Below are 24735 nucleotides of genomic sequence, written 5' to 3' on the forward strand. Positions count from 1 at the left end.
GAACGAAAAAAACATCGAAAGGGAAAGAGCAAAACCCTGGACAGATATGTATTTGAAAAATGTGAATGAAGCCAATAACGAAGATGTCCCCGTAATACAAGTAGCAGGGTTTTCTCTTCCCGAAATTGAAAAATGTCATTGAAGACCCCAACAAAAATTAACCTATAAAAAGGTCGGCGTGGTCCGGTACAACCCAGCCCTGTGAGAGAAAGAGGGAGGGTAGGAAGACAGGTATAATAACGCGCATATATCAATCAATGCACAACCGCCAACCCAGGCGTCTCCGCATTCCACCCCAGCGCCCAGATGGGCAATTCGGTGTCATTCACCACGGGACTAGCGCTCTTGTCACCCTCCTCCCCATCCCCAAACACCATCGCGCTACTACTATCCGTCCTTGTTCGCGAATGCCGCTTAGTCTCCTCGACCGGGAGCACCACGTCGATCGCCAGAGTGGCCTTGGCCTCGGCGGTATCGGCGGTGATGGATGGGAATTGTGGAGGAGCGGATAACAGTGGTGATGGCGGTGAGGGTGAATGGAGTGAAGAAAACGGTGATGGTGGTGACGACAATGACAATGCCAGTGGCGATGATGTTGGCGGGTATGAGGATAGAGGCTGTGGATGCATGAGCATGGGGTGATGCGGGTGAAGTGGATTTCCCCTGCTGCTGCTGCTGCTGCTGCTGCGGCTGCCACCATTGGGATTAGCAATTTCTTGGAGATGTTGATCTTGTCGTTGTTGTTGCTGCTGATGGTTATACTGTCTCTGTGTTGGTGAGCTTGGTGCAACCCAGCTAGTTGAGGGGGAGGGAAACGTGTCTGAGTGGACGAGGCTAACGCGCGGTGAGGGGTCGGACTGACGGTCACCACCGCTGTCCGAGACCGACAGGGCATGGCGGGAGCGGGAGCTGTCGCTGCCGGCGGAGGACGTGCCGTCTGGGTGTTTGGTGTGGGGAGGCGCGAAGTCCGGGCTTAATGCTAGGAATGATGTGTCGCCAATGCTCTCGCCCCCATATTTGCTGGAGGGAGGGCGGTTGGTAGACGGAGATGGGGATTTTCGGAATGCGTGAGTGGTGGTGGTGGTGGCGGTGGCGGTGTTCAAGCTTGAGGATGTAGTCGAGGTTTTGTGTTTTGGCATTGTGTGTGCGATAGAAGCTGCGGTGTTGGGCAGGTCAATGAGTGGGAAATTAGGAGGCATGTTCCCGCCGCGCTGTCTTATTACTTCAAGGAGTTGTTCTTCTTGTCTAGTCACAGCAATGACACGACTGCGACGGTTGATGGATTTTATACTATTCAGGGGGCGAGAGACTGGTAATTGAAAATCGAATGGCGAAGTGTTGATGTTGGCCGTGGTCGAGGCGGATGTGAAGGGGCCGTGCGCAGGCGCACTATCTGGCTCAGAGATGGTGTGGATTCCATTCGAAGGGCGGTAACTAGGGAGTCTGACGTTCGAGGAAGATGAGCGGTCACGCGAAATTCGCGGAGGGGGAAGGCTTGTGTTTCGGACTCTGGGCACGGAGGAACTGCGAGGGGCGGAAACGGCTTTTGCAATGAAAATTTCGGACGCGCCTTCGTCGATCGTGCCAATGCTATCACGAATAACGTGCCGCTGGAACGGCTTATGTGCCTCTGCTTCTTCCTCGTCAGCTTCATCTTCTGAGGACGAAAGACAAAGCACACTAGACTCGTTAAGGTCTGATTTGTTTAGAGTGAGCTTGCTGCTCTTTTTGGACAATCTACCGAGGGCGGTAGTCGGTGATCCTACACTAGGTGGAGTGGCGCTGGTGCTGCTAAGGTCCCAGTCATTAAAAAAGGAATTGAATCGGCTGGCTCCAGGAGTGAACAAGGGGCTAGTGTTACGGAGTTCGGGTGTGGCTTTCTTCGCTTGTTCGGGCGCCGGAGACAGTATCAGCGTTCGGCTTGAGGCTCTTGAAGTCCCACTCATACCATTTGATTGCATGCTAACCCGATTACTACTGCCACGGGAATAGGCAGACTCCCGATATGTGGACTGCTGTACAGAATGAAAATCTTGGACGCTATAGTCGATGCGCTCGTCGCCTTCAGCATTGTCGTCATCACTATTACTAACCTGACCCTCTGGCCCATCGAACCACTCGACAGCGGGTTTCCTTTGTTGGTTTGTGCGCTTCTCGTGGAATGGGAATTGGTAATGTTGCGACTGTAACTCCTCTTGCCGCTGTTGTTTTAACTGCAGTTGCTGCTGTACCTGCCGTTGCGCCTCCTCCCGTTGGTTTTGCGCTTCCGTCTTGCGCTGTTGATATTGGTCTGGCTCCTCCTTTCTCTTCTTCTGTTCCTCCCGGCGTTTTTTTTCACGGTTCTGGCGTTGAAAATACTGCTCCTTTTCTTGTTGCATCTGTTCCTGCTTCCTCTGCTGCTGTTCTCGTTCAAGCTGTTCCCGTTGCTTGCGTTCTCGGTCCTTTCGCTCCTGTTTCTGGCGTTGGCGAATTTGCTCTTCTTCCTGCTGGATCTGCCTCTGTTGCTCCTCCTCGCGCCGTTTCCTCTCTCGTCTCCCAAGTTGAAAAAAATGTTCTTTCTCCTTTTTCACGGCGGGCTGCTGGGACGGAATATGAGAGATGCGCGGGGTCGAAGGTTCTGATGGCAGTGGCTGTTGTTGCCCTTCATATAAACTGTGGGACTGATGCTCTGCTGGGAAATCTGGTGACGGCGCAGAATTTTGGCGTCCCTGCTGACGTAGCTGATGTTCATACTGCTTGCGAAGAGCCGACAATTTTTTGCTACTAGGTGACTTAGTCAATTTATTCACTGTTTGATGTATGCTGCCAAGTTTCCGCTGCTGGGCACCGAACGATGAGGCATCTGACAATAGAGAAACGGGTGATGGTGACATTGTCATCCGATTGGGGGATAATAGCGGCACGTCACGGTGGACGGAAGGATCGCTAGGTTTAGGAAAAAGCTTCGACAGATCAATCATAGGGGGGCGAGGCTTGGGTTTTGACAGTGGCAATGAAGCCGACTCCACCTCCTCCTGCTGGTCTTGCAAGTATCCCTGCAAGCGATCAGAGGAGTTTGCCAAAGTAGACTCGGTCGGCGAATTGGGAGAATAGGTCTTGCTTCGAAGCGCCAAATTCCTGGACGAAAACGGTTCCGCTGTTTGTTTCTGTGTGTTCTTGAGGGCCTGGGTCGGCGTTTGGGTCTGCGCCTGCACCTGCGCGTGCTGTGGAACAACTGTAAGAGGTTTCAAAGGATCACGAGATGAGCGGATGGTTGAAGGGTGGGGCTGGCGCAGGGTAGGGCGAGTCTTTGCGTGAAAGGACGGGAGCGGCTCGTGAAGGTGAGTTTGATATTGCTGGCCCAATATAGGTGATGAGGCCCTTGGACGCAATTGTCTCTGCGAGGTGGAACCAGTCTCTGCGATCCCAATGTTCAGATTTCCATTGATTGCTCCTCCCGTTCTTCCACCTCTGTTGGTCGCTGAGGGGGGAGGCGGTATTTCAATCTGTCTTGCTGTCCGCACTGTCCTGCCGAATTTAGTCAGAAAGTCATGATCGACGATGATATTGTTATTTGCGGTGTATCTGCGGCGCTCCGGTGGATGCTGCGAAATGAGCCCATCAAGGCCGGACGGAGGAGGAATGTTGGATTGGAGGGATATTTTTGCGGTTGGAGAAGGTGAGATACTAGATAAGCGTTGAGGCACTGCCGGTTGGTATTGGGCCATCCTCGTCACCCTCGCCCTGGTTGCGACCAGGGTTTCTTTGCTTTTTCCAGACAATTGATTACTTGCCGAGCCAAACCCGTTTGCTGGCTTTCTTCCTGCATCAGACAACGAAAAAGAAAATATGGAGGGAGTTGAGAGTTGGGAAATCAATGCGCTTCCAGATGTAAGGAGCTAGAAGGTCGTTTTCTTTTCCTTTTGCTTTCCCCCCCTTTTTTTTTTGGGCTCTTTTCCTGACCGTTATTTAAAAGATGGAAAAGACTGTCATATCTGTCTGACCATACCATTTTATGGAGCAGACCAGGCAAAGATGGATAATAGGGAGTGATAAAAAGCTAAAACGCAAAACAAAAGAAGGCGCTGATAGCCGTCGTAGAAATAAAGAATAGAAAATCCCCGAAAGGCGAAAGAGTGAAGTTATTACTGCGAATTGCTATGATTTCAACGGAGTGTTTACCGGAAGAAGGTCCCAGGAACAGGCGCACCACAGGCGCACCACGAAGGAATGGTTCCACAGGAGACGATTCGACGAACCTAACTGGGCGAGATCGCCCAAAAGAAAAAAACCAGCTGAGAACCACGGGAGGACAGCGAGACCGGAGGAAGGCTGGCAGCGTGGGAGTCCAGATGATGCGGGTGGCACAGCGAGTAACTGGCCCTGTTGACGCTGCTTCAGAGATACAACAGCTGGAGGGAGGAGAGGACAAGAGCGACAAAGAGAGACCGCGAAGAAAATGAGGAACACGCGAGAAGAACGCGAGGAAGCAGATCAAGTCACGATTCTTGGTGATAACCGACAACTAGCTAGGCCCCAGATAGAGAGGTTGCATGTACTGTAATATGGGCCCTGTATCCTGTGGGGCCATCACGGAATTTCAGAATTGTAAAGGAAAAGGAGCGAGCACTCGAAGAGGAAGAAAGATTGTTAAATGCCGGAGCTCCAACAGCTCTGTTGGGTTCAATGAGATACCTAGCCTCCTGTCCGTCCAAGACATAAAAACGGCAGTTAAACTTCACAGCCATTTCATGCAGAATCGAAGAAAGAAAGAAGAGAATCCTCTGCCAAGTATCGAATAATCACCGTGGGCCAGAAATGTGGAGCTCCACCGCATCCAACGCCGAATAATGGCGGACGCTTCAATAGCGCTGCGACGCCACTTGCTGCTAACAATCACCCCGGCCAGCTTGGATGCGGGCTACACTTTCGAGGGTTGTTTGTCGTTATTTCAAATCTCGTCATCATCCATGACTTACAGGGGAGATCAGGGGGAAATCCTTTGGATGGGTTGGTTTCGTGGAATTGGGGATGGATAATTACACTCGGACAAGAGCCGCTAATTTTTTATAGATATTTGCAGACAACCTCCATTACATACAAAATAACCATGTCATTGAAGAGATATATGGCGCTGGTACGGAGTAGCCAACTATCATATCGTCAATAGATATCATACCATATCAGCCTAGATATTATCTTAGATACCACCGATATATCCATATATTGATAGATATTGATAGATATCATATCATCAATACCAGTACTAAACATGATCAGTCCCTATCGCTTGCTAGATCGTTGCAATAAACCAACCTTCCACCTCCATCAGATCTATTATTATAATATATGAACTACATGAAAGTAAGATATCTATGTGATAAGATAGCACTATGACCACTAGGTTATTCATAGCAAAAAGCCAACATAATCATTTGTTAAATGATTGTGCTCATAGTGATATATATATACCTGCGGATGTGGTGATGTGGTGGCCGTGGTCATCCATTCCATCATCTATACACTGTGGTTGCCAGTCACAGCATAGTATGAGAACCACAGCTATAAAATAGTTGCAAACGTATAAGCTAACTTGAGATAGTATATATATATATTCCCCTTCTTTCTATCATAGTTATTAGCTCTTGTATAGATTTATGATGAATGTGGAAGATTGATTCCTTGGAACTGTCTAGCAGTGCTGATTATAATAACAGCTAGAAGCTATAATAGCTTTGTATACCAGTACACTATATAATAGAAAGATATGAACCTCTGAAAGTGATTATATCAGTATAGAAAAGTTGATAGTAACTATCTAATATATGTAGTTAGCTACCAGCAGTATACATACCTGTATCTCTCTTGATGACATGGTTATTTTGTATGTACGCGGCGTAATGAAAGGTGTATGTATGCACTCCACCTATAAAATATTTAGTGGCTCTTGGCCGGGTATAATTAGCCTCATCCCTGTCCCTTTGTCTAGCCATCCGGCGCTGGAGTTTGCTGCATGAAATTCCAATGCCTGTGCAGGAGTTACTCTTGAGCTCTGGGGTGGGTTTGTATGCGCTGGGGGATGAAACCGACAGACCGTCTTCCATGTCGTTTCTCGTTTCTCCTTTTAACGTAGTATGCCAGTTCACGCATGGACACGAAAGGGTAGAGCTGAGAGAGTGTGCCCCTGATGAACAACATCCTTGGATATACTGCAGAGAAATCGTGCAAGGGAACAGCCAATATTATCATCTTCGTTAGTTCACTGCTCGATATTACGATGTGCTGCACATCCCCGCTTCCCCAGCTCAGATTACCCCGACTCGAACAGCCTAACCATTATTCTTTCCATGTTGATGTCCTCCATGCATGAATGTCATTCGAAAGATATTATTGATACAGCACGGGAGAGGCTGGCAGACCCTGGCATGGACTGGGGTTTCTCTCCTCGGCAGAGTCTAAAGGCGAGCGAAGGCGATGGCTGCTAATTTCTTTCTGCTCGCAGGGAATTGCAATTCCATGCCAAACCGTGATAGTTACTATGATAGGTGGTGTACAAAGTACTTGGACAGACGAGCAGACCAGCGCAGAACCTGAGAGTCCGGGAGTTGATAGATAGTCGTATACGGTACTCCGTACAGAGTAGAAACAAAACACGATTTGCCACTGCCTGTCGCTGCTGCACATCCACCTTTCAATAGTTTCCCCCATTGGAGGCTTTCTATGAACATCACACTGCGAAGTAAGCACTGATCAGTGATCGTCGGCAAATCATGACGCTCTCAAAGTCCGACCACGTATTTTTTCTTTTCTTTTCTTTTCTCTTCATCCTCTACTGAAGTTTGATCACTAAGTTGTTTAAGCTCGACACTTCAAAATCAGCTGTGCACACACAAAAAACAAAAGGGAGGCGGGGAGAGAGAGAGAGAGAAGGGGCTCCCGGAATAAAGCAAAAATTGATATGATAGCATTGGCACGGGGGTTGGGCAAAAGGCAAAGGAGGAAGCACATCCTTCATCGTGAACAATCAATCTGTCCGTTGTAAAATCCTCAAAAGATTCCTTCATCCCACCAATTTGCCACCTTAACTCCTAAACTATCAGGCTGGAGTCTAACTATTGTCGCAAAATTCAGCGCAATGATCATTGCATAGCCCTTTGAGCCACGCGCGCCGAATGCTACTCATGAATGAACACTAATGGAGGAAGCTGTGTTGGCCTTAACCGTTGGCCGTGTGCTGACTGTGAGGCATGAGAAGAAATGTCATGGGAGTGTGGAGTTGATAAATAAAATAGATAGATAATGGATTTCTCTGTCTGTACTCTGTATGATCGATACCTCGGACCTAACTACCCATCTACTTGTATAATATCTTTCTTTATACCGAGGTATGTAGAGGTAACTAACTGCTTAAAAGATACAAACCCCTCCCCAAACATAACAGATGCAACGGAAATTAAAAATAAGAATTTAAAATTTAAACATCCGTAGGTGCTAGTACTACTGCTTGCCCCGGATTGTTTAAGAAAACACAACTCTCCAGCATCCCAGACCCTGCACAGAGCAATGTACTGTACAGTTATTACTCTCAAGTTAACTCACCATCTCTCCCCGCTTTCAAAATCTCATCATTTCCCCACCAGTCCAGACTCGTACAGGGTACGAGATATCTACTGCGTAATGAATCAATCCCTGATTCTCTCCTTAGGCTCCCTTCTAGTCCCCTTCCCTCTTGAACCTCGCTTATATTCGAGTGAGAGGTCCGGGATTGACAGGGGTTAAGATGGGGGGTTAAGATGGGGAAGGGAAGATGCGGGGCATAAGAAAGGGGGAGGGGATTGTGTTACCTTGCCCCCCCCCTTGCATGCTGGTTCAAGGTTCAGAATAAATTCAAATGCTTCTCCCACGGTGTAGCTATAAAGAGGAGGACGCGAGGTGCTGGAGCCGGAACCGGATGTTCACGAAGTAGGACAAAGGGCGGACAATGTGGGGAAGAAGCGGAAGCGGAAGAATAAGAATAAGACTAAGAAGATTTCATCACTTGCTGCTCTTTTCTCATCGTATTTTGCTTTATTTTTGTTTTCCCCCGCATTTTGAAAACAGCATCTTTCTTGACACAATAACACATGAAAACGATACACCTTGCCACCATCAGATGAGACATGGATATGCACATCACGTTCCGCAAGGATTAAAAAGAAAAAATAGAAAAAGAAGACGAAAAAAAGAAAGAGGACAGCAAAGAAAATGCTCAGAAATATACGATTGAGATTTACTCAAACGTTGAGCGTTGCGGGGATAGAGTACATGTAGATCTGGGAGATCGGAAAACAATGGGGAGTTGGTGACAGATGATTATTGAAAACACGGAGCAACATTGCTTATAAATGCGTTGAAAGCGATGGAGAAGAATTTGAAAAGGGGTGCGTGGCGCAAGATTAAGAACAATAATAAGAATGAAAATAGGGGCGATATCAGCAGCAGTCCCACACGCATCCTCCATGAACATACTCACTCCTTTTCCCGCTCCTTAAACCCCCACCCAAGCAAGAAATACTGAAAGGGTAAAAGATAACGCACCTCCTTCTAATCCTTCACACACTTGCACTTTCACACAAACTACCATCTTCACCTTCGCTCCCACTTCCCACTCCACTCTCGCTACTAGGCTCAAAGATACTAATCGGACTCCCGAGCTTACTCAACCTCACTCTCTTGCGACGGTTATAACCGTTCTCCCCCTCCGAGCCGCTCACGACAATTCCCTCGCCGTTGCCGTAATCACTGCCAAGGTCATTCCCATCCCGCACCCACTCAGCTGGACGGGTCTGCGTCTGTATACCGTTGAAACTTTGGCGCGCCTGATCCTCCCCATCGGCACCACAGGCAATCCCAGAGCCCAATTCGGTGCCCATGATACTGCGTTTTTGCTTCTGCTTCTGAGCCTGCATCTGCGCTTGCACCTGCGCCTGGATCGGGGACTGAGAATTACCCTTAGGCTGCACCGGTTTTGCAAAATCCAGGCTCGACCCGAGTGTCTTCCATGCACTTCGGATCTCATTCGCTTCGGGGGTAGGCATTGCGCCGACTGCACCGGCTATTCCACCATTCCTGCGTTCGCGGCAACGCTGTTCGTAGCCAGGGCTGTAGCTTGAAATCAGAGCGCTGTGCCTAATCGCCAAAACACAAAATGGTACGCTCTTTTTGGTTTGTTTTGGCGGCTTGAATATAGCATTGACTTACCTGTCACGGGGCACCTCCTCGACTGACAGAACATCTGTTGAAACATCCGATGATGAGTGTTCGACGCTGCCGTCACGCTGCACTGTGTGTCCATTCTTATTATCCGATAGGTTGTACTGTAGAACAAAACGAGGGTAAAGAAATCAACATCACGAACACATTTATTTCCATCTGTGCCTGGCCCGAACACGAACGAAAAATGAAAAATAAAACATACATGATGTGATATTTTCGCGAGAGGATTGAAGATCTCATTCCGAAGCCTCTCCTTAATCGCGGGTTCAGTGGACAGGGTGAACTTCGGAAGCCCCTTTTCCAAGAACCCCTTTGACTTGGAGGCCGGGGGTTGCGAGCAGAAAACCCTGCTTCCTCAACATATCCGTAATCTGGACAATTGTCTGGCCGTTGCAATCTGCACGAAGAAAAGAAAGAAAAGAGCGAGTTTCCTTTTCGTTAGCATCAAGCATTCGCCCAACCATGGGGTTTGCAATGATCAATTTACGTACTCAACTTCTGAGCAAAATCGCGAACGCGATTCGGATAGCCCTCTTCGACAATGACCAAAAGAGCCCGACGCAGCAAAACCAGCGTCCGCATATCCTGCACCAGGTCTCTTTCTTGCGGTTCCAGCAGACATTTGTAACATGCCTGAGTTTCTGGGATGGCTGGATCCTGCGCATGGGCGAACCCGTAACAGGTCGGATGCTGCCGAGTTTTGCAGAAGGCGCATTGGAGCTGATGTAAAAGTGGTAATGAATGAAGTTAGTTTACGCTTATGTTACCTTGGGGATATGGACGTACCATGCTGGGACTGTCTGAGTTCGATCCACACTCACAACGGACGATTCCAGGGTGGCAAGGACCTGAACGTTCCTTGTTCTGATCATATCGAAGTGAATCTAACACCTGGTTCCGCGCTCCCAATTGTAAAATTTTGACTTGAGAGAGCTGCGGTTTTGCTGTTGCAGCTTGGAGGGGGTCAGGGTTCCTCTGAGTTGGAATGAAATCACTGTCAGGGGTCGAAGTTGCCAGCTATAAATGGACAGAATTTTTTGAAGTTAGCCGCCTGGATTTCAACAAATTGTCGCCATATTCATCCGAGAAACATATAATATCAAATACCGGAATCATTTTCTGCAAATCTCTTTTAAGAGCTTCATCTTGGCGGGTCTGAGTAGAAACCTGGCTGCTTTCTATTTTAAACCCGTAATTTTATCAGCCCACGTATCGAAGGAAATATTCACATATTTCCTAGAAATCCACACAAAACGAACCTTGAGTCGACAATCCAAGATCCCGAACGGCGGTATCCACGTCACTAATACCGATATCTTCATCACGGCGAACTCTATCGCTATACCCAATGTCTGCTGGGATTTCAGGTACATATTCCGAGCTCGGGTAGTCCGTCCCAGACCATTTCAAAGAACTAATCTTTAACCCAACACTTCAAACGCGGGAAGAAAGGTAATATTAGCTCGCCGGTGCATATGTTGATACAAGGACAGATGAAAGGATGAAAATATGCTGCTTGTAATATATCATAAATACCTGTGGATCCCCGTCTCCATTGCACCACACGACTGCGTTTCCCTCGACCACAGCTCATTCTGCGCGAATAACAGGTCGTTATGCTCAGCGGTCTTGAATCCAGGGGGTTCGTATTCCGGAGGGGAACCCTCAGTGTAAAAGAGATGTATTTCCATGTACCGTTCGCCTAACAGATTAAAAACCCTTTAGCAATTGGACATTAACTGTTCTTTAGCAAAAGCAAGAAGAAAAGAAAAGAAAAGAAAAGAAAAGAAAAGAAAAGAAAAGATTGTTTTAGAACACATACTCGGGAGCATAGGTAAAAACGCACTCAGCGTAATCAGGCGGCGAACGATCATCTCCAAGCCACGCCGTGCCGTCCTGACCGTTTTCATATCCGCTGTACAACCTGTCGATTCGAGGACGACACTAGATAACCTCTTGCCGATATCATCGCCAGCCCCTTTTTGTTTACATCCCCCGATATACTTGAAAGTGAATGTATAGCTTTCCAGCACGTGCGAGGATTCCGTTTTGTCCACGAAAACGGTCATCTGCACCGCTTCCAGGAAGCTCTTCTCAATGGCGTCGAATATCCCGTGTTCCTAGACACACAAAATAGTTAAGCAGCAGATAGAAAGCATAAGAGCCAAAGAAAAACGCAAAGATAGAAAGATAGAAAGAGAGGAAGTTAGAAAGGTAGCAAAGAACTTTCAGCACGTACAAGAAGATCAAGCAACTTATCCGCCTTCGGATTCTTGCCGCGCACGATAATCTTCAACGGTTGTGCGCGTCTCTCCTGGATATTTCTCCTGTTGTTATGATTAGAAGTGTAACCTGCCCCATTGGTGCCCAGCTTGTCTCCTGCGCTTCCTCCTTCGACAAAGTTGGCATATGACATGAATGAATCCGGTTTCGAGAGCTTCAAGAGATCACGTTCATCGAAGCAGTCTAGAGGTAAAAACTCTCTGGACAAAAGAAAAAAGCAAAAAAGATCACAAGAGAGAAGAGTCAGTAATGGGAAGAAGAAGGTAAAGAAAAGGGGAAGATACGTATACTTTCTTCCCCTTCATTCAGCCACGTCGACTCGTTTTCCGTCTTCCAAATGGTCGACAACTGGAAAGAGAGTTGAGGAGTCTTACCTCAGGTAGAACAAGGTGCCAAACTGGGTTGTTATAGGAGACAAGGGAGTGGTGGGCATATGTTAGCTAATAAGCCCCGTCCAAGCATCATCAGAACCAGTGTGGTAAGGGAGTTTATAACTAACAGAGGCATGAAGCATGATCTGGACTAAGGCCAGGCTCTGGTCTTGTGTTATGGCCTGGGCTTGCTGCTTCTGCTTTTCTTTCTGTGCTGAGGCTTGCATGACAGTTGTAGTGCTCACGCCAGGTGTCTTGGATGCCATCTTTGTTCCCGCTGTCTGCTGGACTGCACCAGTGAAGATGACGCGTGCCATTTGTTTGATGGGGCCTTGATGAAGTTAAAAAAATGATAAGATATGATCAATAGTGCAGATCGAGAGAGCTATGGGCATTTGGGGATGCTGTGAGTTGAGGGGTTAAAGGAGAGTTGAAGCCAGGACAAGCTTGTCTTGGAGAAGTTCTGCAAGGTGCAGCAATAGAAGGGGAGCAGTGATGGGGATCTGGGATTTCCAGACTTTTTGTAGGATATTCACAATCTGACAAAAGAATGCGGATGAGAGATGGAGATGCTGAAGTGGAGTTGAAGGAAAACAAAGCGAAGTGGAAGACAGGTAGGGAAATGGATGGCGTGTGGTGTGAATGTGAATAAAGAAGAGACAAAAGATAGGCGACTATTTATACCAGTCCTTTCTTTAATCATCAAGACAATCAACTAGGAGAACAAGCACCCATAACATGAAAATGTGAAGTCAAGGCCTTTTTAATAATATGTCATCTTCTCCATAGATATAATGGAGGTCTTGAATGGATGTTTTTCCTTTTGTTCCAAAGAACGGTGTTTTAACATAAAATTAGTTGTTACTATCGCCCGTTAGAGCAGAATCGCCTCTGAGACATCAAAGTCCCGGGAATAAAAGAAATGAGAAAATGAGGCAAGAATGCATAGCTGAACGGAGTGTTGATGGTCAATCAAAGTCATATTTTTACCATTTTCATTTCCATTTTGACGTTGCTATAAGAATCGAAGAAGAAAACATAAAGAAATTGATATTCCTTGGATGGAACGAGCAGCAATCTCGAAACGATTACGAGGACCCGCTTAGAGAAAAATATACAATAACCACAGATAACTGCTTAGAGATGCTTGGTATTACATCAGAACCATAAGGCAATCATGCCCCCACTATTCAGATCAGAGAACGACCTTGAAAGGGCGCATCCTGGCGGCATAACGAATTCAGCACGCCGGCGCCGTTGGCGCCGTTGACGAGATATCTTCTAGATATCTTCTGGAGAGAAGCATGAGACAGGAGTATAACTAAGAAACCAAAGGTGCATTGGATATATTTACGATGCTGAAACTGCTTGATATGCAGCTGTCGAGCCTTGCATCTGGAGGGTATATGTAGAAGAAAAATGCTCCTTAGAAAGGATGTGCAATCTATGCAAAATTCGAAGAAAGCCTTCCTTTCCATCCCGATGTAGTCAATGTTTTGTCTATTTTCAGCAGGCAAGGGGGAAAAAAACAGAACATATCAGCCAAGAGTAGGAACCAAGTATATTGTATTGTTTAATCCAGGGTCAGATATGCAATAGTTATTGAACACCCGGTGTAGTTTGATTTTCAGTCGATAAGCTCGAAGAAGGGGGCTTATACGCGTCAAAACGTATTTGGATGGTCAAAATATCAAATAAGAATGGAAAAGGTTTCGGCGAGAGATCGCGGGACAGCCTCGGTTGGAGCCATGAGACGCCCCAGCCGCTGGGATACCAAACCTTAAACCTTGACAAGGAGGAAGCAGAGCCCGTGGGGAGGGCAACAAGATGCATGGAACTGGGGTCCCAGAATCGAGAATACTGCTCCACACATAGGACATGCATAGATAGAGAGATCCTCTCATTCCATTGAGTGGGTTGGCCGCCAGAGGCCAAACAACGAAAGGACAATCAATACCGCCCTGTCAACAAACCAGTAGGCGCCGGGCGATGGGAGCCAGAAGTACCAGATACCTTTATAGTCGCCAATCAAAAGCGGTGGTAGCATGAACCTGTACATACATCTTTTGCTGTCAGAAACCAGCCACGCGTAACCAGGGAAAATGCAACAAGGCACAGACAGGCAGAGCCGCGGAAAGGCGAACGACGCCTTACCAGAGTTACCGTACAGGAATATAGCGATTACACAGTACCATACCGTGTTGTTACCAAGCCTGCTGCTTGCCCAAGGTCGCAGTGGGGCTTAACCGCACGTCGTGTCTGCCACTGCCATCTCTCTTCCCCTGCCCTCACCTTCTGCGTTGCTCTGCTCTCCTCCTCACATCCTCTCCTCCTCTCTTCTCTTTCTCCTCCAGTCCGTGGTCAGTCCGTGGTCACCAACCGCCAGCAGCAACTGTGCCTCACGTCTGCACTTGCTTTCCCGCCTTCTGCTGTGTTCTTGCTGTTCCTGGCATGCCCCGGGTGTTGTTTTCTTCTGATCTTCTTCTGTGATCCACTCCCCTCGCTTCTTCTATATCCTCTGGCCTCATCTCCTCCTATCCGCACACCCAAGCTGCTAACTTTCTCTTCTCTTGAGTGTTTGTGGGGTTTTGTTTTTGGTCTATTGGGCTTCGGCACCCTCCCAACTCCTGTGTCTCGTTTCTTGTTTCCTTGCCGTGTGCAAGTCTGGCGGGCTGCTTCTATACCTCCAATTTCACATCCTCCCACAACCCCCTTCCAGCACCAAAACACAAACACATTTATTCCACCCACTCCTTTACAACTTGAACGCCCCTCCCCCTTCACGACTACGCGCTGAGGCTTGCTCGGGTAGTCTTGACTGAACAGTTGCACCGAGCCCCGTCATCCTTGCACCCGGAAAACTCTATCATGATTTCATGACTTACTTGGAAACCCAAGTACGTTGAGGGTCGGAGCTTTATGCGTTGAGTATCAATACAGCCTTACAGTCTCCGGAACCTCGACCCATCTCGATTCCTGATATCGCGGCCATGTCCCGCTCCCCTACCAGCACCAACGATACCACAGACGTCAGTTGCATAACTCGGTCTCGGAACGCGTCTCTCTCGCCAGTCCTGTCTCCTCCTGAACGCTCTGAACCATATACATCCTTTTCATCTAGCTTCGAGCACCCCAATACCGACGATACGAAGATGGATCGTCTAGATCGTGTCGAGCGTCTTCCCCTAAACAGCTCAGTTGGCCAGTTTTCCTTTGCTCCTACCACTCAAACTACCGTCATTACAACCACCACAACAACCACTACGAACTTCCCTCCACTGGTCATGAAAAGCCCCGGTTCGTCCAAACTTCTTGACCCCAAGATTTACCCTCTAGCCGCTACTCCCACCCCTGATTCGATAAGAGACATCCATTTTGAGCTTGGTGACACCTCAATCGTCTTCAATGAGTCCGAGGATTCGGCAGACACTTTCGAAAAGGTGAGGATTTCCTTTTGGCTCTGTCCCTCTGTTTTGAATGGGCAAATGTTATCCGAATTTTTGCGTTTTATATGCGCGAAAAAGCCAAGAAGGGAAGAAACAAAAAACTATCCCTCTTTTCTAACGTACAGAATAATAGTCGAAAGCGCAGAACGAAGCCCTGAAAGTATCTGATGGTCTTATTCGGTCAATATCAACCTATGATTCGCGAAAAACCTCCATACCCAGACGCTCACGTCCCGCAGAGGACCCACGCCAAAGACTGAGACGGCGCCCAGTATCTCCGATTTCTCTACCCGAATCTTCTCATGAAATGAAACGGACGCGTTCTTCCACCGCTCTTGCGGCCGACTCCAACAACCGTCGTCGTAATGCACAGTCACACCTGGACGCTGCTCGACTGAACAAGGATGTTGGTTTGACTACTCCAGAAACAGAACACAACAGCTTCAATTTGAGTAGCGATCAGAGCTATCGTCGACGAATCTGCAGTTTGGGTTCTTTTGGAAAATCATCCTTCGAATATTCTCCCAAATCTTTGGCGGAAGAAAACCAAAAACTCCAGAATCCGTTACCACACTTGCGCAAAGACAAGGACCACCAAGCCCAGAAATTTCCATTGTTTGAGCGTCGAGCTGGATTTAATACTGAGGAGCTTTCTTGTCGATCGATAACAAACGATAATATTAATTGTAATTCGAAGCAGCTGGGTAGTAGTGTGGGGCAGCCTATATTGAGGCCGACGCGTAGAAGCTGTTCAGCGGCAAATTCGGCCACGAGGACGACTCAGGCTCCAGCTGGACGCCTAAAGGCCGTTGATAGTCTTGCTGCCCAAGATATGTGCCTTCCAAGTCCGAGTCTCTCCCCCATAATGGCTTTGAATGCTCAAAGTCTTGATACCTCTTTCGAAGAACAAATGAGTGACACAGATTCTAGTCTTGATCACTGCTCAAAAGCGCAAAAAGGAACTACGGAATGTACGCTCGCCAAAGGCCACTTTGGGAAAGGGGTAGCTAATGCTGCTGGTTCATCATCACAGGCTTTGTCATTGATGGATATGCCTTTGATGCTGGATTATTTTGAGTCCATCCCGGACAAGCTAAAAACTTACATGATGTACCAGCTGTTGCGAAGATGTCCAAAGCCGACGTTACGCTTTGTGGTTGGTGTCGTCGATCCAGCTCTCAAATGTGATTTCTTAGCTCTTCTCCCTCTGGAGCTCAGTCTCAATATTGTCAAGTACTTCGACGTTAAAACTATGTGTCGAGCTTCGCAGGTTTCGAAGAAATGGAGGCACATCATTAACTCGGATGAAAAGTCCTGGAAAGAACTCTTCGAGGCAGCTGGATATGTTTTACCGCGAGGAGAGCTACATCGTGCTATTGAGGAAGGCTGGGGATGGCAGTGTCCATATCCAGGGGATGAGGAAAAGGATCTTCGCTCTCCGACTGCTCTTAAATCTGATAGCGAGAACTCTTCTGAATCTACCTCGTCCTTGGCATGGTTATCGTCGCGGAAAACGAGACAGAGCCTGGGTCCTTTGTCGGTCGGCTCCCGACGACCCAAACGGAAAGCGACAACCAGGGTTACAAGTCGAAAGCTGGCTAAGAGGAAGTCTGGAATATCCGCTCAACCTGAACATCTAGAGCCTATCGGCTTGATGGACAACTTGATCGCTGCAGAGAGCCCATACGCTGCAGCCAATGCCGCTGCATTGGCAGTTCCGTATCCTGAAGTTGGGCTACCATCCCTACGAAGCTTGCACCTCTACAAATCTCTATATCAGAGACACCATTTAATTCATAAAACATGGATGCGGGACGATGTCAAACCCATGCATATTGCTTTCCGTGCTCACGACCGTCACGTCGTTACTTGCCTACAATTCGATACAGACAAGATTCTCACTGGAAGCGATGATACCAATATTAATGTGTATGACACCAAAACCGGAGCGTTACGAGCTACTCTTGAAGGCCATGAAGGAGGTGTATGGGCGTTGGAGTATCATGGCAATACACTTGTTTCAGGATCTACGGATAGATCGGTCCGTGTGTGGGACATTGCAGCCGCTGAGTGCACCCAGGTCTTCCAAGGACACACTTCCACTGTCAGATGTTTGCAGATCTTGTTACCTGTTGCAATTGGAAAATTGCCGGATGGAACGCCAAACATGATGCCAAAACAGCCGTTGATCATAACAGGCTCTCGGGATTCGAACTTGCGGATTTGGCGACTTCCTCAAAAGGGAGATCCGCGCTATTTCGACAACGGCTCTGACGCTGACAATCCCTACTTTGTTCGTTCATTATCTGGCCATCAACATTCTGTACGGGCTATTGCAGCCCACGGCGATACCCTGGTTAGTGGAAGCTACGACTGTACAGTGAGAGTCTGGAAAATATCAACTGGCGAGGCGCTTCATCGCCTCCAAGGCCATACCTTGAAAGTTTACAGCGTGGTGCTGGATCACAAAAGAAACCGCTGCATCAGTGGATCCATGGACAACATGGTTAAAATCTGGTCCCTTGAAACAGGTGCAGTTTTGTACAACCTTGAAGGGCACACATCCCTTGTGGGACTTTTGGACCTTCATTCAGACAAGCTGGTATCAGCCGCAGCTGACTCCACACTGCGGATTTGGGATGCGGAAAACGGACAGTGTCAGAGTGTACTTAGCGGCCATACCGGCGCCATCACCTGCTTTCAACACGACTACCAGAAAGTCATCTCCGGCTCTGATCGTTCTTTGAAGATGTGGGATGCTCGGACTGGAGAATTTATCAAAGACCTACTCACTGATTTGAGTGGAGTTTGGCAAGTTAAATTTAATGATAGGAGATGTGTTGCCGCTGTCCAGCGAAACAGGTTGACCTATATTGAGGTAATTTTTTCAGACCGCCCTTTTGCTACTTGTTTTTCGAACACTTCTTCCAATTATTTAACTATCGGCTGACCCGTATGTCGCAGGTACTTGACTTTGGCGCATCTCGCGACCGTATCCCTGTTGAGCGTCTCGGGACGCGTATCGTCGTTGATAGAAATGGGGAAGAGACCGGAGAAGATGAAGGTCTCGCAGACCGCGGAAGTTCAGACATATAAGCAATAGCCCTATCGTTCATTTGGCACCTAGTTCGAACAAGAAAATAATATGATTGGCCGCTACTCTCTCGATCCATTCTTGTCGATAATATACTTCCGCATGATGACTGTTCAGTCTTGCTGCAGTCATCCTTCGAATTTTATTTTCCAGGGCTTCAACACCATCCACTTACTTGAATCCCGAAATACCGATCCTAACTACCCGACCACTTCAGAGACAATGAAAGTAACAAACAAAAATCTTTTCGGGGACATCGTTATAATAAGTCTTGGAATTTGCCTTGCCATGTTACCGCGTCGTATTCTCTCTCCTTAAACACAATATGCAGTCTACCGGGAGTGAACCTCCAGCCTGGGTGGCAGGGTAAAGCACCAACTCTATCATCTTATCACTTTTTTATCACGATATTTGACTAATGACCCTTTCCTCCTTTTTCTCTTGCAAAAACCCTTCTTCATTCCATATTCTTCAGATTTTTTTTTTTCCATTGTATTTTCATCTTCCCATTTTTTCCTTCTCCTGATTCACGATAACTGCCATGTATATCTAGTCACAATGTTTAGCATGCCTTCTGCTTCTTTTTTCTCCAGACATAACATACCTATGAATTCCATTTCTCATAAATATATTTATTCATCCCTTTACGAGCATCTCTTCGGCATGTTTTTATTTTAATTTCATGTTATCCTTTCTTCATGAGACGTTTGCCTGAAATCAGCACAGTTGTGGGAAACAAAAATGTTGTTTTATATCGATACACACACGTACGCATAAAATACAAGCGTTTGCTTCGTCCTACTCAACTTTGTCCAGTTTTCAAAGGCCTATACTTTATTTGCAACTGTTATTCCGTTTATATTCTATGATTAGGGGATCTCTTCCTTACATATAAGATGTTCAAAATATCTGCTTAGGGTAATATCAGTACGAAGCTGTTTTCTTGTTGGAGGGGACGGGTTTAAGTTAATTTCCATGTATCAAGTACGACATATCTTAAAAAATGGAAGACCCGATCGATATATATCTAGTATCTGTACGATGGCATACGGGGAATTTATATAATTCCATAAAACAAACGCCATGCTCTATGCTCTAAATACCAAGATTAAAAATATGACCCTCGCTAACCACCCAGTTCTTCACCGCCCCTCTCCGCAATGCCCATACCAACCCCGTTCCCCTTTTCCCCAATGTCAATCCCCAATCCAGCCGCCCTAAGAATCGACCACCGAATCGCATCAACCCCCAAAATCCCCTCTCCACTCTTCATCTTAGTCGAACAGGTTAAGATTTCCCCGAGCGCCGGAATCCCCAGCTCCATCCCAGCAGGCTCCGCGGGCAGCTTGTTACCATCACCGCCACCCACAGCATCATCATTATTATTATCATCATAAATATTCCTATTCGGCCGCCTCTCTATCTTCTTCTTTTGACTATTACTCACAGTCACGTTCCTGACAGGCTGCACCTTTGCGCGGATCCCGCCAGCGAAGCGGCCAAGCTCCTCTATGCGTTCGGGACGGAGGCCACGGGCACCCTTTTTCAGCCCGCCTTTGATGAGGACCGAGTCTACCTTTGAGAGGATTACTTGGTGTGGGACGGCCGCGGAGCGGAGGAGGGAGAGGATGGCCGCGTCGGCGGGTTTTATGCCGTGGTGGGAGTCGAGGAGGACAAATGTGCGGCGAAGCCTGGGTGCGGTTTATAGTTTTGTTAGTAACGGGAGCGCTTTGTGTGTATACATACATATATATATATATATATATTTGTATCTATTTAATTGGCATACGGAGAGGGATGACACACTGCCTCCGCTTCGTCAAATACTTCATAATCACCTCCCCCCACTCCTCATGGCTCCCCTTACCGTAGCCAGGCGTATCAACAAGAACAACCCTCGCCTCCCCATCTTTCCGGCCCCCGATCCCGTACGCATTCAGTGTCCTTGTCCGCCCGACCTTCGACGACGTGAAACAGAGGCCCTTCTCCATAATCGCATTCAGCAGGGATGATTTGCCCACGTTCGACCTACCCAGGAACACCACCTCGGGCACATCGGACATGGGGATCGTGCGGAATTCGCTGGCCGTCCACATCTGTATGGGTGAGTGGTTGGAGGCTCTGAACAGGTCCGCGCCATATTGGAGTTGTTGTTGGGTTGGGGGCGCTGTGTCATAATAGAAGCAGTAGTCGTGCAGTTGGAGTTGGATGGGCGGTGAGGCAGTTGTGGGGCCAGTGCGGGTTATTTTTGGCTTGCGTTCGGTGGCCCTGAGTAGGGCTTTCGCTGTGGTGGTTGCGATGGAGGCTGCGGATTTTGTGGCGGCCATGCCTGTGGTTTGTTTCCGCGTTCTTGTCGATTGGGGATTTGAGCGATTGTTGGGGTAAACGGAGGTTTCTATGAAGTTAGAAGACGTGACATATTTTGGGGAATATGTGTGTGTGTGTTAGGATTAGGATTCTTCAACTGGGCGTTTCTATGTGAAATCGGAAATCTTTACAGAGTATTTATTTAAAAAGCTTTAGAATGACAGGGTACAAACCAGACAAACACTGCAAACAGGGCGAGGTCAAACGCTCCGTCATCGTATCCATTTCACCTAACACAATCCATGCTGTCCGTGAAATGCCACCTCCATTTGAGGACACTGGATCACTATATCAGACAACATGATCAATGCCGTGTTAGTGTTTAACAATAGTGGTCAGCCACGATTAACCAAATTCTATACCCAACTGGTATGCTAGCCAATCCGCAGCAGATTCACATCTTGTGGCTCCATCGACGCTTCAATATCAGTCAGTTATCTAGCTAATGCTCTCTTATTACCAGGACACCCAAACACAGCAATCCCTCATTGCTCAGATATACAATCTCGTCTCCCAACGGCCCTCCTCCGCTTGCAACTTCCTCCCGCTCCCCCCGCTCCTCGCCGAGGGCGCCAGCTCCAGCAACCCCGCCACCAGCTTCTCTGATGCCCCCAGTCAAATAACGTACCGAACATATGCCACCTTATCATTCATCCTAATATCCACTTCGACAGAATCCCCACTAGCCCTCATCGACCTGATCCAAGTCTTCGTCGAGGCGCTCGACCGCCTCTTCGAAAACGTGTGTGAGTTGGATCTGATATTCGGATTCGAGACCATGCATGCGGTGCTTGGCGAAATGATCGTTGGCGGGGTTGTACTGGAGACGAATCTTGAGCGGATCGTGCAGGGTGTGAAGAGCCAGGAAGGGTCAAAGGCGAAGCGGAGGACCGCTGAGGCTGGGAGTGGATCAATTGGTAGGGCGGGGATTCCAGGGCTAGGGGTGCCTTGGAGGTGAGGGAAAGAGACAACGTATTTTTTATATCTAAGTTGCGAAGTTTCACGCTATTGCATTTTCTGTGGTTGATATTTTTGGGCAGAGCATGCTGGCGTTTGGGTGGTTTGTCATCATATACCTTGTCAGCTAGAACATTTTTTGCACAGAAAAGTTGGTTTTTCTATAATAAAGAGAGAGATTAGAAGAAAGCTATGGCTCCCGGCGCACCAGCACTTAGAATTGCCGCCATTCTGGGAATAATATCAGCATACATATCCTGGCGCTTCTGAAGCAAAGATATTTCTTAGGGGCAAGCTACGCTAGACTGTGATAGGAAGGTCCAAAATTTTGCTCAAAACCCCATTTTCTTCTATGGATAGTTTCTTTTTCCTAGAATCTACAAGCAACATAAGATTCTTTCAAAACGAGGCTCCTATTGAGGATCAGAAAGCCTCCACTGTGCATCTAGATTAAGTTGAAAGAAACAACTTATCATCCGTCAAGGAGCACGCTATATCTAAGTCATCAAGGACGGACCGTTTCTCATCCATTCCAACCCCCCCCCCCTCCCCCCTAACATGCCTACCAGCATTTTGAACTCTTCCTTCAAATGAAAGAAGCAAAACAAATGACACCATCAGAAAGCAGCTAAAATACTAGCTCTTGTCTTACTTGGTTACTTCCATCCAGGATAGCGGGCGGCCGGATAATTTCAATTTCAATTCACTATAAGCAAATGGCTGTGCGGGTCGAAAGCTTTGACCGGGGTGAACGATTGGGAAGTTGGGTTTCCGCTTGAAACATTTGCTGTTTTGTTTATAGTGATGGCCAGCATAGGTTCCCAGCGCCCTGAGCCCATTTGCCATGCAGGATATATCATATCCCATCTGTAAAAGTGACGTGCCGCTACTGTCATAAAGATATGCCACACCGGTTTCACTAAATATTTCATACTCCGGTTCCTTGGGATAAAATCAAATTCGTTGTCCAGCATGTGTCCTTTGATACGGCATCTATAAAGGTCTGATTCTGCCAGAAATCGTCGCCAACGATTACGCTTGCCCAGTACATGAAGCCGGAGTCCTGGGGGAAGCCAAATGATACAAAAAAATCCGTATGGAGATAACGCACAACTCCACTATCATCATCACCATCAAGGGCAAGATAAGAACGAACGTAGCTTCGTAGCCCCGCAGGAAGACGACCGAACTTTGCCACTGTCTCATCCAGTGACATTCGCGCATTGCGACAATGACAAATAGGCCAAGGGTCCTGATCTGGACAATCCGAGTAGGTGACATCGTAGACATCCAGGTTATCAACCGCACACAACGGTCCCACTCTGTTCCCCGAGGCGGAATTTATTCGAGACGCTTCCCAACAAGGTTCAGGGTAGCCTTCAGATTTTTCCCATTGACGAACTTTAGCAACAGGACTCAGGATGGGATTGATATCAAGTACCTCCATCCCCATCTGGGAAAAGGATAGGCCTTATATAATACTTAGTTACTGAAATTCATATTGGCTTTCTTTCATGTTAAAAGAATCATAATCATCGTCTGCAAACTGGGTACTTACTTGGTACGTACAAGTATGGGTGCCTCCTTATTTGGACATTGACCGGGTGCATCCCATCTTGCGTCCAAATATGTTCTCAGAAAGTTGACTTGTGTGTACTCATGCAACCTGCGTCCAGTGGAGGAGATTTGACAAGTTTCAAGTATGCCGCAACTATCAGACCACCCTCAAAGGCGGCTTTATACTCACCCGTTTCTAAGCCCTTAGCAGCTCTTTCATCAGCTACACAGCTGTCAGCAGCGATGGCTTTCGCAAACAGATCCAGAGGAATTTCAGAGCCTGTCCAAATTGAGGTCATCATCATTTTGAACCCCTCAATTGATGAGGGAGATCCTCCAAAAACTGCAGTATGCCCAGTGACGAATCGCAGGCGGCGGTTTGGTCCCAATTTCACATGCAGAAGATCAGATATGGCACCGCGAGCGCTTGGTGGGAGGCGGCCAAGCATGTCAAATGTATCTTCTTTGCTTGTATGTCCCTCAGCGCAGTGACCTACAAGCCAGGGCTCCGGACACTATAAACTCAGAATATTAAATCGCTACAATTGAAAAATCTGCTAGTTGGGGAAGGGACGGGCGTGAGAATATAAGTGATCCCTTACATCGATGAAAGTAACGTTTTACACAGAAAAATAATTTCTGCAGTAGCTTTCACTTTCTTTGTCGTAAAGAGTCCTTCTTTGTCGTAAAGAGTCCTAGTCCAGAAGCCCTCGGATGGATGCGCTCGGTCGACTGTAAATAAGAAAGAGATGATTAGCGATTGTATCAGCCCCCAATCTGGTACTTTAAACCAATTGATCCCTAAGCTGAAGCTCAATCAACAAAAAGAAGAAAACAGAGAATTGAAGTATTCACCCTCCTCTGCGGTCCACTTTGACAAACTGTAATTCTGTGGAGGTGGTAGAACTGGGTCGAATTTGGAATACAACTCTCCGGCATCTGGCAAAAGTGCGCGTTGGGCAACCTTCCCGCTTGCCAGCCCGAGCAATAATAATAGACATAGTGCGATGGTCACCATCTCTGCCGTGGAGTATCCCCAGCTACTAGACAGGAGAAGTTGAAGGGTAGGTGGTGCCTTGGATGGATTTCAAAAATCCGAGAGCAGAGGGGCAATGGACGGAGGGACCGGCGGAGGATGAGGAGGCGGGGTTCCATTTATGAAGAATTCAGCTGGCTATAAACACACAATGTGAACAGTCCGGAGATTACAAATGGGATGGATGGGTATCCAGTATCCATGCCGACACCTGCTGACAGCAAGGACAGTGTGGTTCCCAGATGCCTTTCTGTCAATAAGCTGTGAGATCAAGCTTACTGCGTAAAGAACGCAGCCCAGTCTCTACATGAAACACGGCGCAATGATTGCAATCGAGGCAGAATAAAAGCTCCCGGCGCAGACAGGTGCCGAGACTGTGACATTCTCCAC

The 24735-nt window shown here is 47.5% G+C and overlaps 6 protein-coding genes across 6 annotated transcripts; 2 read left to right on the top strand and 4 right to left on the bottom strand.

Moving 5' to 3' along the window:
• Nucleotides 1–254: 254 nt before the first annotated feature.
• On the bottom strand, nt 255–3707 carry HCAG_05215 (predicted protein; the record flags this gene model as incomplete). The annotated part of the gene is made up of 1 exon (XM_001539698.1): nt 255–3707. The coding sequence occupies one exon, from the start codon at nt 3705–3707 to the stop codon at nt 255–257; it is 3453 nt and encodes a 1150-aa protein (XP_001539748.1).
• A 4863-nt stretch (nt 3708–8570) lies between these two features.
• On the bottom strand, nt 8571–9056 carry HCAG_05216 (predicted protein; the record flags this gene model as incomplete). The annotated part of the gene is made up of 1 exon (XM_001539699.1): nt 8571–9056. The coding sequence occupies one exon, from the start codon at nt 9054–9056 to the stop codon at nt 8571–8573; it is 486 nt and encodes a 161-aa protein (XP_001539749.1).
• A 444-nt stretch (nt 9057–9500) lies between these two features.
• Nucleotides 9501–12205, bottom strand: HCAG_05217 (predicted protein; the record flags this gene model as incomplete). The annotated part of the gene is made up of 10 exons (XM_001539700.1): nt 9501–9631; nt 9726–9954; nt 10021–10251; nt 10342–10412; nt 10494–10666; nt 10771–10936; nt 11081–11354; nt 11474–11561; nt 11892–11914; nt 12017–12205. 10 exons carry the CDS (start codon nt 12203–12205, stop codon nt 9501–9503), a joined length of 1575 nt encoding a protein of 524 aa, XP_001539750.1.
• A 2673-nt stretch (nt 12206–14878) lies between these two features.
• Nucleotides 14879–18430, top strand: HCAG_05218 (conserved hypothetical protein; the record flags this gene model as incomplete). Its single annotated transcript, XM_001539701.1, has 3 exons — nt 14879–15328; nt 15468–18212; nt 18299–18430. 3 exons carry the CDS (start codon nt 14879–14881, stop codon nt 18428–18430), a joined length of 3327 nt encoding a protein of 1108 aa, XP_001539751.1.
• Nucleotides 18431–19554: 1124 nt separating this feature from the next.
• Nucleotides 19555–20755, bottom strand: HCAG_05219 (conserved hypothetical protein; the record flags this gene model as incomplete). Its single annotated transcript, XM_001539702.1, has 2 exons — nt 19555–20119; nt 20235–20755. 2 exons carry the CDS (start codon nt 20753–20755, stop codon nt 19555–19557), a joined length of 1086 nt encoding a protein of 361 aa, XP_001539752.1.
• A 340-nt stretch (nt 20756–21095) lies between these two features.
• Nucleotides 21096–22056, top strand: HCAG_05220 (AP-3 complex subunit sigma; the record flags this gene model as incomplete). The annotated part of the gene is made up of 3 exons (XM_001539703.1): nt 21096–21164; nt 21274–21749; nt 22041–22056. The coding sequence occupies 3 exons, from the start codon at nt 21096–21098 to the stop codon at nt 22054–22056; spliced, it is 561 nt and encodes a 186-aa protein (XP_001539753.1).
• Between the last annotated feature and the right edge of the window lie 2679 nt (nt 22057–24735).

Source organism: Histoplasma capsulatum, genomic scaffold (genome assembly GCF_000149585.1).
Source record: "Histoplasma capsulatum NAm1 scaffold_5 genomic scaffold, whole genome shotgun sequence".
Taxonomy (NCBI): Eukaryota; Fungi; Ascomycota; class Eurotiomycetes; order Onygenales; family Ajellomycetaceae; genus Histoplasma; species Histoplasma mississippiense.